This window comes from Cetorhinus maximus, chromosome 4, assembly GCF_964194155.1.
Source record: "Cetorhinus maximus chromosome 4, sCetMax3.hap1.1, whole genome shotgun sequence".
Taxonomy (NCBI): Eukaryota; Metazoa; Chordata; class Chondrichthyes; order Lamniformes; family Cetorhinidae; genus Cetorhinus; species Cetorhinus maximus.
In genome coordinates this window covers 77,105,675-77,121,351 of record NC_135882.1, presented here as the reverse complement: position 1 = coordinate 77,121,351, position 15,677 = coordinate 77,105,675, and the positions used below count along the sequence as shown (strand labels likewise).

At 42.6% G+C, this 15,677-nt stretch overlaps 1 protein-coding gene across 1 annotated transcript in view; it reads right to left on the bottom strand.

Annotated features, from left to right (window-relative positions):
* The window catches only part of slco5a1 (solute carrier organic anion transporter family member 5A1), a 235,222-nt gene that overhangs the window by 23,130 nt on the left and 196,415 nt on the right, over positions 1 to 15,677 (bottom strand). The window contains exons 6-8 of the mRNA XM_078540359.1: positions 11,716 to 11,875; positions 8,738 to 8,979; positions 2,055 to 2,119 (exon numbers count right to left, since the gene is read on the bottom strand). Coding sequence (XP_078396485.1) covers positions 2,055 to 2,119; positions 8,738 to 8,979; positions 11,716 to 11,875 — 467 coding nt within the window. The remainder of the gene's footprint in view (positions 1 to 2,054; positions 2,120 to 8,737; positions 8,980 to 11,715; positions 11,876 to 15,677) is intronic.

Genomic DNA, 15,677 nt, shown 5'->3' with positions numbered 1-15,677 from the left:
ACTGATCTCCCCAGCCAGCAATTCACAAAGGGATGTCACTGTCTCCCTGGAGAGACGCAATCTGTGAAGACACTGGTACTCGACACTGGTACTCTGAGAGCTGAAGGTGATTCATCCTTTGCCTGTACACTCTCTGTGTAGGATGGTGTCTTCTCCTACCATAGCCAGCTTGCTGTTGTTGTCTCTCTTCTGCAGGCCCTTGCGCAGCGGCAGGCCCCTCACCTGCCTGCGCCGCAGGGTGTTCCTGTCCCTACTGCTGCCCTCCTCTGTCTCCTTCTCCTCCTTACTGGAGGAGCCTCTTCCAGAGTGCACAAACCCCATGGGCAACAGTGAGCTCTGGTTCCTCTGCTGGGGTCCTCAATCTTCAGTGTGTTCCTGTTCCTAGGCCACCTTCCCTCACACCCTCTCCTTTGTTAAGGCAGCCATAAAAAAGTGAATAAAGTGCAATGAGATTGAAATGCTGCCACCTTCACCAGCAGACTTTACTGCTAAATGCAGCCATGGTCCTCTGCCCTTGCACCACCTCCTCACACTTGGTGTGGCTCAGACGCAACCCTTTTCCCACTAACAAAAAATGGAGTGAGCAGTGTAAAATCATAGGGCAGTGTAAAATCATAGTTGACTGGGTGTTTAACAAATTCAATTGTTCTTTAATTGTCTTTTTTAAAATGGCCAAAAGATTTAGGATTTCCTCAATTCTGCAACATTGAAGACTGGTGTGATATCAGGTTGCTGACCTGACGTCATCACGCCGAATTCTACCTAAGTGTGGTGCGGTGGGGTGGTGGGCGGGGGCGGGGGAAGGGGCTGGTGAAGGGAGACAGTTGATTTGCGGCTGCAAAATCCAGCCCAATAACTAATTACTTCTATACATGAAGCAACAGTGAAAGCTAAACCTTTGTTTCTGTTTTTCTATTGGAAGTTTTGACCCCTTCTGGCCAGAGACCTAGGGAAGATGAATTTCCATTTTTATGGAGGTCTGTCCAGTGAATTTAGCAGACAAGTGAAAAACTTCTCGCAGAAAATCATGTCATATGGAGGCCAAAAGTATGGTAATACTGAATCAGCATTCACAGTTCGAGCATATGCCTATATAACAACAGTCACATTTTCTTTTATTTTTTAGGTTAATGAGTGTATGATGACTTGGACCTTCTCTGCCTTTGTCAATGTTACTCTTAATTATTTAGAAGACCTGCCAGAATAACCATTGAATGGTTCTTCTGCCAACTTTCCTTCTCAGAGTACAAAAAAAGACACTTCTTTCTGCTCAAGCCTTGGCAAGGTGGTTGAAATGGATAATTCAGCACGTGTGAAATTGTAGAAGCAACCACATGTTCCAGAACTCCAAGGCACAATGTCCCTCTTACTCTGTTCAGTGTTAGCCATGCCTCAGTGGTAGCCTGAGTCAGAAGGTTGTGGGCTCAAGACACACTCCAGAGAATTGAGCACAAAATCTAGGCTGACAAGGAACTGTGGTCCCAAGGAAGTACTGTACTCTCAGAAATGCCATTTTTTTTGGATAGGATGTTAAACAAGGCCCTGTTTGCATCTCGGCTGAACATATAAGATCCCATGGCACTATTTTGAAGGTGAAAAGGAGCGTCCTCGCTAGTGTCTTTCCAGGCCCATGTTCACCATTAACCAATCTCACAAGAATTGATTATTTGGCCATTATCATTTTGCTGTTTATGAGGTCTTGCAGTGTGAAAATTGCTTGCCACATTTCCTACATTGCAACAATGCCTACGCTTCAAAGATATTATATTTGCTGTTAAGGACTATGGACCATCCTAAAGTTGTAAAAGATGTTAGATGAATGCAAGTCTTTCTTTCATTGCTCAACACCAGTCTGCTCTTTAGTTTGAACTAAGTGGAAATAATTAATCGAATAAAATACTATCAAAGGCATCACAGACTCTTAGCCTGCTCTTGTAGTATTTAAATACATGGTGCTCCACTGTATTAGTTAAAATGCATTCTAAAAATGCTTTATGTGTATGTAACTTTACTAAGTATTCGTTATCAGGCAATAAAAGAAACTAGTCACTTACCAAGGGTTCGTAAGAGAACAAATTGCATGCCCAGCGCAAAAGGTCTCTCCTGATCTTCTACAGACCTAAAACAGAAAAGTATTTAATTTAATTTGTTCCATTATGTTATGAAAAATCATACTTGTTTTGAGGGCTCAGAACATTACCCGTCTCTAATCCTCAATTCACCACACATTCCTACACTGTGCTGTTCATACCCAGCTACCAAAGACTGTTATAAAATTAAGATCAGAAGTTCTTCTCCATGTTTTTAAACTAATTCCTTCTTGCACCAATTTCCAGCTAATAAGAACGGCATGTGGCCTATTCCTAGGTCTCTATCGTTTCTGTTCTATAGCTGAGGACATGGATGGGGAGGGAATGTTTCCTTACTACTTGTTGGGCACTGCTTCACCAAGGCTTTAATCCTTCCCCCTCCTCCCAGCAAAATAGAATGGGGATCCAAGTGTGTTGCTAACCCCATGGGCATGTTGAAAGTGAAGGCAGATAGATGTTTTAGCAGTCTAGATTTTAATAGAAATATTACTTACTCGCTGAAAGCTAGCTAACCCCAGGACTGCTTGATTCCTCTTGTGATGTGCCTGTAAGCACAATAGCTCATTTTTTATTTATCTGCTTTTGCTGCAACCTTTGACGAAAATGTGTCCAACCATTGATTTCCCGTTGGGTGAGTGTAATCTCGTATCAGATAGTAACAATGTGGCTAGCAGTACAGAATCAAATGTGCCCAAGTTACCTGGTAGGTTGGTAATTAATTCACGAGGGACTGTGGGCATCTCAGACAGTGAGAGAGAGAGAATTGGTTATATAGCTTGAGGGGTACCACTCCACATCAAGCATGGGGCAGGCAAGGAGGCAGGTCCTAAGTCTACCTCAGCCAGAATGGAAATTGAACCCATGCTGTTGGTGTTACTCTGAACCACACACTAGCCATCTAAGTTAACCACACCAGCCCCATGTTACATAGCAGACTCGAAATTGCAAAATTACATACGCCTCATCAGAATTATGACATTTATTGGCATCCCAGTTTAAAAACAGAAATTAGCAGGCACAGCTAAAAGATGAACTAAACCAGCATTTTTTTAATGTTCATTCTGAGGAAGAGGGTCTCATTGGGAAAGCCACCTCTCGATGGGTGAGCCTTCCTTCAGAGCATTTTGATACAACTTAGTGGGTCGCTAGGCAGGTCAGCCGTGTTGGTATTGGCCTAGCATCACACACATATCAGATTTGGTAAAGACGGGAGATTTCCTTCCCTAAAGAACATTTGAGAGCCAGTTGGGCTTTTACAACAGTCCAACAAGTTCCTGTCCCCCTTTTTTTAAACTGATAACAGCTGTTTATTTCTCTTTATTCTGAACTAAATTCAGAACATCAAACTGCCATTGTGGGATTTGAACTCACATTCTCTGGATTACTCATCCAGTAAATAACCAGCATGCTACCATTGATGACCATTTGGAAAATTAAGCATGTTGTGAATTCTTACTGCCAGTTGACATAGGTAACAATAAACAGCTTGCTGTAATTTCATAATAAAGGAGGTCAGGTGAAATCAAGACGTGATGTCTATGGAGGTATCAAAGCCAAAGTTACATCTTCTCTGCAATTAACTATATTACGTACCGGACAACTTCTGCTTTCAGCTACTGTATCTGGAAGCTATAGTACATCAGGAACTCATACGTTGCATATCAGCAACTTCAATAATTTTTTTTTAACTTCTGTGGCTTCTGTGCTCTTGTTGGTGACTAGGCTGTTCTCTCAATATGAGATTCATGTGACTTTGTTTCTTTATGTTATGCTTCTTTTATTAAACTGTTTTGTAATTCTATTTTGGGTCCACAGTAAGCAGCTGAGAGTACAGAAGGCAGACATTAAAAGGGAAGAGTTAGTGGGGGTTTCATAAGGTTTTGTGGGGTTTCTGCCATTCACAGATAACCTGTGGGATCACTGAACAATTTGAACATCCAATAAACACTTTAGTAGCTTTTTAATACTTAAAGGAAATAAGTAGGCCCAGATTTTATGGCCGGAATGATGGCAAAACTGTCAGCATTCACTGTCATCACTCCACTGCAAATGACAGGACTTCAGGAATGGTTACAGCACAGAAGAGGCCATTCAGCCTGTCATGTCTGTGCTGGTTCTCTGCAAGGGCAATGTACCTAGTGCCAGTTTATCACATTTCCCTTTCCCCTTTTCAGATAATTATCCAATTCTCTTGTGAAAACCACAGTTGAATCTGTCACCAACACACCCTCAGGCAGTGTATTCGAGATCATAACAATTTGCTGCATAAGGAAGTTTCTCCACATGTCACCATTGCTTTCTTTTGTCAGTCACAATAAATCTCTGCTCTCTGGTACTAGATCCTTTCACCAATGGGAACAGTTTCTCCTGCCTACACTGTCCAGCCCCCTCATGATTTTAAATACCTCCATCAAATCCTCTCAACCTTCTCTTCTCCAAGGAGAACTAACCCAGTTTCTCCTATCTATCTAAGTAACTCAAGTTCCTCATCCCTGAAAACATACCCTTAAATCTTTTCTGCACCCACTCTCATGCTATCACATCCTTCCTGAAGTGTGCTACCCAGAACTGAAAGCAATACTCCAGTTGAGGCCGAACTAGAGATTTATGCAGGTTTATCAAAACTTCCTTGGTTTTGTACTCTATAACCGTATACATAAATCCCATATGCATAAATCTAGAAGTTTCTATTAGTGATTCTATGCTTCTCCGGGGTGTGCGCTGTTAAGGCTCCCTGAGACTGCAATTAATAAGAAACCTATGAACTGATGAAAACTTCCACTCTTACGCTGTTAGACTCACTGTAAAAAAACATTCATAAAGCTACACTTTGCTTTATGCAGTGTAACTGGATTTTTAATGGCATATTAACTTCATAATTACTGCTAAACACCCTCACTGGCCCTGAAAAGCTTAGTTTATGTTTGTGGAATGTCAAATTTTGTCATTATGGTGAAAAAAATTCCACTTTGAAAAAAAATGATTATATCTTTATTTTAGTTTCTCTCTTAATCCAATCATAACCATTTATCTTGCAATTAGCTGCTTCCCCTGCTTTCTAACATCACTGCTGCTGCATCCTCTTGAATTGACACCAGACTTTAACCGCTGGTGGGAAAGGGGAAGTCTGTGACACAGAGGTTATTAAATCTTTGCGAATAGCTTTTTACAAAGTCAGGGATGAGTGCTATTACTTCACGCTGACCAAAAATCTGGGTCATAACTTTTTATACATTTTAAATTTTTGTGAAATCTACAGGTTAAATGAGTTTTCTGCCAATTACACATGAACTGGGTTTATATCCCCCTTACCTGTAATGTCAGGCTGCAACTCCTTCCATGCTGGAAAGCCTCCTATTGGCCCTCCAGCTTTGACAGCCCACACACCATCTTAGCCACCCTCTGGCCGCTAAATGGCCAATCCAGCCAAAATTAATGTGGGTGATTGCTTCCGACATGGTGTGGAGTCATGACCTGCATTTGAGCCTTGACACTGCGGGTCATCAAGTGCATGCATACATTGAGCAAGAAAAGAATCATGAGTGAGGCAATGCTGAAAGATCCCAGCTCCAGAACAAAGCAGAAGACAAGCCTGAAGTGTCAAACAGAGGGGCAACTCAAGTGAGAGAAATGGTTGTAAAGACTGAAAGATGGGGTATGGGTAAAATTATGAGTTTGTTTAGTGGGTTTTTTTTCCCAAACTGTTGAATTTCTTAGACTTATTGTTCTATAAACCTTATTTTTAGGAACATTTAGTAGGGAGCCAATAATCCTTCTGCAGGAATTTAAAAGTATTTTCAAGGAGGTGACTGAGATGATTGAAAGAAAGTGAACAGTGTTTTTCTTGGTTACTTGTTCATAATTGTAACCCGTAAGTCAATCAGCTTGCATTGTATTCGATGGGTGTATCTAACATGTCAGTCATATGTAGCAACATCCAAAATGATGGGTAGGAAAAGACCAGCCTGCCCCACACCACAATGGCTGACCATCATGGCTAAAACCATCCTTCCCATTCTTCTCCCCCGACAACTCCTCTCATCCTACCATCACGCATCCACCCACGCAACATGTAATCTGGCAAAAAAACAGGAAAAAAATAACACCAATAAGGAACTAATACTCTATAGAATTCCTCTCTAGCAACAAGTACATCTGCCTTCCCCATGTTCAGGTGATCAAAATCATTCTAGGAGATCAAATGGACCAAGTATTAACTTATATTAAGAAATGAATGGGACATATTCATGGCATGGACAAACAAAATTTCCGTGACACTTTCACTGGCGTTACACCAGTGGGAGCAACTTCAAGGAAATTTATGGGCTTAAATTTGCAAGGAAATTACAGAGGTTCAAAAATTATGAAGTAGTGATAATGGGGGACTTTAATTATCCAAATTTAGACTGGGTTAGTAATAGTGTAAAGGGCAGAGTTTCTAAAGTGCATTCAGGAGAATTTTCTCCATTTCCAATCCAATGAGAAAGGAAACATTACTGGGTCTGGTTCTAGGAATGTGTTGGGACAAGTGGATCAAGCCTCAATAGAGGAACATTTAGGGGACAATGATCATAGTATCTATAAGGTTTAGGTTAGCTATGGAAGTGTTCAAAGAGAAACCCAAAGTGAATATAATTAATTGGGGAGGGCCAAGTTTAATGGGGCAGGAGCAGATTTGGCTCAGGTAAATTGATTAACAGACTAAACTGTAACAGAACGATGAGCTGTCTTTAAAAAGGAAATAGTTCAAATACAGTTGAAGTGCATTCCCACGAGGGGGAAAGTTACAACAAGCCAAGTCAGACTGCCTGGAAGACAGAAGTCAAGTTCATAATACAAGTGAGAACCAGGCTAAATATTAAAAGTTCAGTGAAGATAGTTGGGATAATGGAAAGGCTAAAAAATTGATAAAGAGACATTGTTAGAAGGGCAGACTGTACTTGAAGTTGGTAGGGCACCAGGGCCAGATGAGGTGCATCTGAGGATACTGAGGGGAGTATGGCTGGAAATTGAAGAGGCACTGACCATAATATTCTCATCCTCCCTAGGTATAGGGGTGGTGCCAGAGGACTGCAGAATTGTAAATGTTATACCTTGGTTCAAAAAAGGTATAAGGATAAACCCAGCAACGATGGGTGAAATTTAATGCTCTCCCCCAAGGCAAGTTTGGAGACGGAGGAGCATTTAATTGCATGGGAGGGTACCAGGTGGTGACCCCACTGCCTTCCCACTTCAGCCTGATTAAGTCCAGGGTGGGAAGGCTCGTGGATGCCTTCCTGCCCTGACGCCAAATGAGGTCCAGAAGTGGATAATTAAGGCACAGTTAAGGGCATCATCCCACCTCAGCTAGTATTCAACCAGAAGCAGGAGGGGCACAACCCGTGTCCAGCCCGAAACGCAAATCTTGTCGTGTTTGCCTGTTGGCTCCCAGGAGGAATCCCTCATTGAAAGGCATTCAGTGTCTAATTGAGGGACACAACACTGGGAAGTCTGGGGGGAGGGGGGGGGAGGAGGAACGCAGAAATGCAGGACCTGAGGTATATGTGTACAAATCATTGAAGGTGGCATGAGAGGTTGAGAAAGCAATTAATAAGGCATATGGAATTCTGAGCTTTATCAATAAAGGCACAGGGTACAAAAGCAAGGAAGTTATGGTGAACCTAGTTTGGCCTCAACTGGAGTATTGTGCCCAGTACTGGGCAGTGCACTTTAGGGAGGATGTGAAGGCATTTGAGAGGGTGGAGAAAAGATTCACAAGAATGATTCAAGGGGTGAGAGACTTCAGTTACGAGGGTTGATTGACAAAGCTGGGTTTTTCTCTTTAGAGAAGAGAGGGTTGAGTGGAGATAAAGGTTTTCACAATTATGAGGGGTCTGGACAGATTAAACAGGGAGAGACTGTTCCCGTTGGAGGAACAGTCGAGAACCAGAGCTAAAGAAGCAACTTGAAGAAAGCTTTTTATGCAGCAAATGGTCAGGATCTGGAATGCACTGAGAATGGCTTTCAAAATGGAATTGGATAATTATCTGAAGAGAAAAAATTTGCAGGGTTACAGGAAAAGGCAGGGGAATGGGACTAGCTGATTAGCTCTAACAGAGTGCCAGTATAGACACAATGGGCCAAATGGTCTCCTGCTGTGCTGTAACCATTCTATGCTTCTATGATTCAATAATATTCACTAAAGGAGCAATGGCCTGTAGATTGTCGAAACCTTAGTGTTAGGCAAGTACCAGGAGTATAAAATACTTGCCCCTGCGTATGTCCTGGGTAATTCTTTTTCACATAATTTCATGGTTAAGAGTAAAATGCCAGTGACAGCAATTGCCATGGGTACAGTGAGTGGCACACAGTAGTTGTTTGTTCTTACATCCTTGCTTCATCACACTGCAGTCAGCAGCAAATACATATGGAGCACAGAGACACACAGCGTGTTCATTCCATTTCAAATGAGGCTTGGAATATTTACTTCCAGAGTTTTCTGAATGGATGCTCCTTGCTTCCTGTCACATAATTGCATCATTAAATATATGTCACATGATCTGCACCAAAATATCATATGACAATAAAAGTGTTGCTGAGTGTATTCTTCTAATACCACCTGAGTTGACATGCCTAGTTGGTTTCATTCCGCTGCAGTGAGCTCTTACCTGAGTGTTACTATGATTACTGATGGCTGTGCACAAGCTGTTATCAACGTGACGATGAACAGGAATATCAGAAAAGGGATCAGCGTATTGCACGTCCGCTCACACTTGCCAGACACTGCATAGCCATTCTCATTCAAATACGTTTTCACAATAACCAATCGGAGCTGATTTCTCTGTCCAACTGTAGGCGGGGTTATCACCTGCCGGCTTTGAACACAGGTGCAGTCAGTGTAGTTCCTCATCTGTAAAAACATGTTCAAGACTCAGGAAGGAGCACTGCTTGAGATTAATTAAAGTCTACTTTCAGTCACTGCAAGAATTCTTGAGATAATGAATGTGCAAGGCAGTAACATTTCTAATACAGCTGATTTTTAATATCATTCAGCTCTTTTCCTACAATACGTCAGTAAACCAATTTCATAAGAAAACAACAGAAACTTTTGACTTTATTCAGATATCGAAGAAAATTTCTATTACTAGAGAGATATCTAGTGTTACACTATAGCTAATATGTATTCTCCTTTGCACTACACCAGTCAGTAGTTACCCTTTTACACTATGTTATAGTTATTGCTCCTTTACACATCAGTTAGTATTTATTCCCTTTACACTACATCAGTCAGTAGTTAACTCTTTTACACTGCATTAGTAGTTATTCTCCTTTACACTATATCATTGAATAAGCTAATGGCAGTACTTTCATAGATCACCACCTGACAGGATGTCCAGATAAAAAGAACCCAATATCATGTTACAGTTCAGAAAGCAATGCAAAAAAGATTACTGCAGTATGAAAGGGATAGCACCTGGGTCAACAGCCAACCTTTGAACCGATAACTGGCATACTATACAACTGCTAGATCCAGGACCAAAAACTAGATATCTCTGCACTCTTGGCTCAATTTCCAGGTGCTCAATAGTGATTTTGAGATCACAGGAACAGGCCAGCCATTCCCTCAAGTCTATTTCAAAATTACAATCCCCTGAATGAGGAAATTTCTCTTCATCTCAGTCCTAAGTGACAAACCCCTTATTCTGAGACTGTGATCCTATAGTTCCAGATTCTCCAGGCAGGGAAAACAATCTCTTGGAGGGGTTGACTGTGTTGATGTAAATAATTGTATATGTTACAATTAGGTTGCCTTTCATTCTTCTAAACTCCAGAGAATATAGGAGGCACATTCAACTCAATTTCTCCTCATAGGAAAGCCCTCTCAAAGATACCAGTCTGACGAACCTTCACTACAACCCTTCACAGGCAGCTATGTTAGATAATGAGGCCAAAACTGTACACAGTACTCCAGGTGTGGTTTCATCAAAGCCCTATATAATTGCCGCAAGACTATTCTTATTCTCCAATCCCCTGACAATAATGACTAACAGACTACTTGCCTTCCTAATTTCTTGCTGTACACACATGTTAATTTTCTGTGATTTGTGCACAGGAACCCCCAAATCCCTTTGAATACCAACACTTTCTAGTATCTCACCTTTTAAAAAACATTCTGCTTTTCCATTCTTCCTATCAATGTGGATAATTCTACATTTCCCTAAAGTATGGGTGGAATCTTGTGCCCTCTCCCATGGCAAGTTTGGTGGCGGGGGATCTTTTAACCAAGTGGGACGCTGGCAGGAAGGGACCCTGCCACCTTCCTGCTTCCATTCCTATTAAATGTGGGGTGAGAAGGCCCACGGATAGCCCTTCTGCCATGCTGCCAATTATTGCCCACTTAAGGGCCTCATCTTGCTGCCACTGGTATTAACCCAGAAATGGCTGGGGGCGGCTCGCCCTGCAGGGAGCATGACAAACAAACCCTGGCGTATTTGCATGCAGGCTCCTCATCAACGGGGACCTTGCCTGGGGGAAGGCCCGCCGCTGGCTTATCAAGTGCCTGAGTGGCAAGATGAGGCAGTTCTTCTCAAAAATAAGCGACATGAGATTCTTGACAGCTGGTGACCAAGACCCCCATCACCTGCAGAAGATTCTGCCTTATATCTGCCACCTTCTTGTCCAATCACTTAACCTGACTATATCCCTTTGCAGCCTCTTTGCAACCTCCTCACAGCTTACTATCCTACTTTGCTTTGTATCATCAGCAAACTTGGATACATTACACTTGGTCCCCTCATCTAAGTCATTAGATTGTAAATTGCTGAGGCCCAAGCGCTGAGCCTTATGGTACTCCACTAGTTGGATCCTGCCATCCTGAAAGTGACCTATTTATTCTTACTGTTTTCTGCCTATTAACTAATTCTTAATCCATGTTAAAAATTACCCCTTTCTCATGAGGACTAATTTTAAGCAAATATTTCATATTTCATGAATAACCTCTTCTGTGACACCTTACTGAAAGCCTTCTAAAAATCCAAACTACACCTACTGGTTGCAGTTTACCTTCCCTGATAGTTACACCCTGAAAAAACTCAAATGCAGTAGATTTGTAAAATATGATTTTCCTTACATAAATTCATTTGACTTTGTCAAATTAAATTGTGATTCTCCAAGTGACCTGTTGCCCCTTCTTTAATAATAAATTGCCCAACATTTCTCACAAGAGATGTTAGAAAACACTTCTTTAAATTCCTGGTTTTTCTTCACCTCACCTTTCTTAAGAAGTCAAATGGAGTCAAAGTAGGTGCTGCAATTATATTCTGCGATATTGTCTTTACCTTCGCATCATAGAGTTTCATACTGTCTCAATTTAAGAATTACAACTGTCTTTTATCACAGCAATGCTCAGAAATCAGTATATATTGAAAGAATGACTTGAATTCTTTCTATAATTCTTTGATGGTGTTACATTATAGCTTTAACGTTGATAGATATCTCTATTAACTTCAATGGAAATGAAAATCACCCATTTACACTATTGCACAAAATCAAAATTACCCTCAGCGTGTCTCTACTGTGCATGAGTCTGTCAATCATATGGGAATGTTATTTTGACATTCACGACTGTGTGGTAACTGTAACTCACCCCTGTGCTTTCATTGACAACGTTTGAGCAGCCAGCCAAGCAAGGGCTGAAGTACGTGATCCCATCTGATCCACAGACAGGCTCATACTCATGGATTCTGCACGCACAGTTAACATTGCAGCCACCTGTTAGATTTCTGTGCGCCATTGTAAGCGAAGGGCTGAAAGGAAAACAAAAAGAGCTGCTATTGCCATCATTCCTTCTGCAAAAAAACACTGAGCTTGCTAATTCATTATGCCTTTCAAACAGAACGAAAGCATCAAGATTTATTTTTTTGCTGACGGTAGAGAGGTTGAGGCAGACATTGTGGCGTCCATGTGAATCTATGCCCCAGGATGTTAAGTGACCGTTAATTATTTTGGAACTCATATAAAGGGAAAAATAATAATAAGGTAAGTATATTTCAATCATTTCTTAACCATTTTCAATTTTTCCTTTCCTATGTCAATTGGTGTAAGCTTTTTTTTGCTCCAGCGCTTTCAGTGGAAATTTCGAAACATAGAGCAGAGTCATCCGTGCCTGCATGTGCCGGGCGTGTTCGGTGGCGTTAGCGGACAATATGGTGAGAAGGCCAAAAATCAGTTTGACGTTGTCGTGAAACCAGTTTGTGATTGACCGCTCAGCCCATCGATGGACCGCATTTCCTGCCATCGGAGGTCGGGAACATCATTATAATACATCAGCATATCATTATAAGGCCAGCCCGCCGGACTCATCCCCAAAGGCTGAATCGTCCGCCCACATGGGCAAGATAACACGCAGACGTGTTTCACAACAGCACATAAGCAACATGCACCTGGCGAGCTGCACTTCGCTTGGGGCTTCAAGGTTTGTTTGCCTACCTTGCTTCGGGCAGCGCTCATGGTCATCAGCACCAGGCTTCACAGACAGCACCACATCACTCTTAGGGGTCTCACGGGTAGGTCTCTACCTACTAGATGAGCCATAAGGTAGGGGTGGCTTTGTACGGCTGCAGGGCTCGGGCTTGCTTGGGGAAGGGGGAGAAATGGCCTCAGGCAAGAGAAGAGGCTCAGGGTGAGGCTGTACTGGGGAAGGGTGTTATCCCAGAGTTTATGTGGGGGTACAAGTTGATCTGTGCAAGTGGCCTCAAGCCTGTGAGGGCCGAGGAGGCAGTCTCCAGAGGAGATGAGGCCAGATTGAAATGTGAGGGTGTGTGAGAGAGAGTGAGTGGTGAAGTCCCTTGAGCTGGCAGTGAGTGAGATGCCAATGAATGTGTGATGGCCTTGAGTGTGTGAGTTTAGAGTGATGAGATGATTACCTGGCTGCACAGATTAGGTCATTCGGGCCAACCTCCTCTGTGCAGCACTGGCACTGATCACCACTGCCATCACCTACCAAGCCGGAATGGTAATGTTGCTGGCCCTGCTGCAGCCAGAGTGGGAGTAGGAGGCATCACGGCGGGCCTCCGCTACATTCAAAAGGCACTTGAGGGTCACGTCACTAAACCTGGGGGCTGCAGTCTTTTTGCTTTTTGGGGCCATCCTGCCTTCTGTGCAGCAGACTTGGGCTGGAAGCACCAAGACACTTGGCGCATGGATGCACTTTAAATATGGCACCCAACATGCTGATGCGTTGAGGTGATGGCATGGCGGGCGAATGACAGCCCACCCGCCATGGAAACAGCATGTTTCCTGGGAATGTATAATTAATGTGATGGGTTTCGGACAATACGGCATGAAAAGCCGCCATTGCGGCTGGCGGGTAAAATTTTTGCCCTATATCCCTTAAAGTCTATCAATCTCAGATTTAAAATTTACAACTGATCTTGCATAAATTGACATTTGTGGAAGAGAGTTCCTAAATTCTACCACCCTTTGTATGTTGAAGTGTTTTCCAATTTCACCCTTGAAAGGTTAGTCCAAAATTCACCAACCAATGGAAATATTTTCTCTCTATTTACCTGATCTGTTCTCCTTAACACCTTGAAAATTTGTTCAAATCATCCCTTAACCTTCTAAATTTCAGGAAATACAATCCTAGTTTGTGTAATCTCTCCTTGTAATTTAACCCTTGGAATCCAAGAGCTGGATTTTCGACTTCCAATGAAGGCGGTAATGGGGTCCGGAAAGTAAAAAGAAAAATAGGACTTTTGGCTGCAAATTCCAATTTGTGGTGCCTTCCAGGCCCCATGCTATCTTTATGTGGCCTTTTCGTGATTTGGAAAGGCCTTAAGTGCGAACCCCCGCATGCTCCTCTTCTGAGATCCTGGTCACCATTGTGAGGACCTTAGGAAATTTGAAATTCCTTCCCCAAACTATTCCGATGAAAGGTTGACAAGTCCCCTGAACCTGATGGCCTGCATCATCAGCGCTTAAAATAAGTGGCTAGAGAGATAGTGGAGCTGACGGGTGTAATCTTCCAAATTTCCCTGGATTCTGTAAAAGTCTCAACAGATTGGAAAACAGTGTATGTAACACCTCTATCAAGAAAGGAGGGAGACAGAAAGCAGGAAACTCTAGGCCAGTTAGCCTAACATCTTTCACAGGGAAAATACTTGAATCCATTATTAAGGAGACAATAGGACATTTATTTTTGGTTCTTTTATGGGATGTGGATCTTGCTGCCTCGGCCAGCATTAATTGCCCATCCCTAATTGCCCTTGAGAAGGTAGTTAGGAAAGCAAATTGTAAAGAGGACACAAAGGGCTGGATTTTCATGAAGTCATAGAGAGTCTGTGGCATATCCAAAATGACGAATGGACCCTGGATCCAGAAGTCCCACCTCCATTGCCAGCAGAAAACATTTTCATGAGGGTGCTTCGGGGTGGGACATGACTCCCACATGTGGGAAACCTGAACTCAGCAGGGCCATTTGAACTCAATGATAAATTCAAACAGATCCTAATTTCATTGCAGCGAGGACCTTAACCTGCAGTGTGGGAGTTATGACATTTTAGAGAAGTCATAAGTGCTTGTGAAGGGTGGATAACATCTGCAGAGGTCAAGTTACTTAGATAGCCAGCTTTTAAAAAAACTGCCTGCCTGTGTCTGCAAGTTGTAAAACATGTGTTCCAGCAGTTTAAACAGTTGTTTGTTGATATAACCCTAAATGCTATCATTATAACATTATTAATGCTTGACTGCTTTCCACAACCTATCATTAATGCAGTGGGGTTGTAAGTTCACAGTTTGATTGACAGCTCAAAGAGGTTATTAAAGGGTTAGTTGTCTTTAATGTGGGGTTATGAATACAAATGTTTGATTTTATAAAGGATTGAGTGATTGAGGGGATTTAAATGTATTGAATGGCCTTTCATGAATGAGAGTGCTTTTTAACATTGTGAAGTCTGTAATAGATACTTAGAACTTTATTTTATTACATTTAAGCCAGGCTCCGGATGTCTGCCCATGGTGGATACTAGGTGAGTTGGCATGGAGGGTGTAAGAGCAAAGGGTGGTGGAGGGAGGGCATGAGTTGGCACTGTTGGCATAAGGGTTATATTGGGCCTTGGGAATGGGTGAGGGGTCAATAGTTGGCAGAGGGTTTATAAGGAGTAGTGGGGTGGCTGGAGGGCATGGGTTGGCATGAGTTGGTACTAAGTTGGCATAGGGGCTAAATGGGACCATGGCCATGGGTAGGGGCCATTGGTTGGCTTGGGTTTGCACTAAGTTGGCCGAGGGGCTATAAGGAGGCATGGGGAGTTGGTGGGAGAATGAAGGGCTGTGATGGGTGAGGCTAAAGGGCCTAATGGTTAAGAAAACAACTGGGATAAAATCACAGAGAACCAAGGTAGGCCTGTTAACCAGCCCGCCTCAGCACACAGCAGGTTCAAAGGCAAAGCACCTGACTCTATCCTGCAACCGGCCTACCCCCCAAACAAAGACCCTCCATTCGGGGCACTTTTTCAAGGTGGGTGCAGCAAGCTGGGAGATTTCCTGGCTCTGCATACCCGCCTCAGGAGCAAAAATCCAGGCCAAAGAGTTTGAAAAGGATTTAAATAG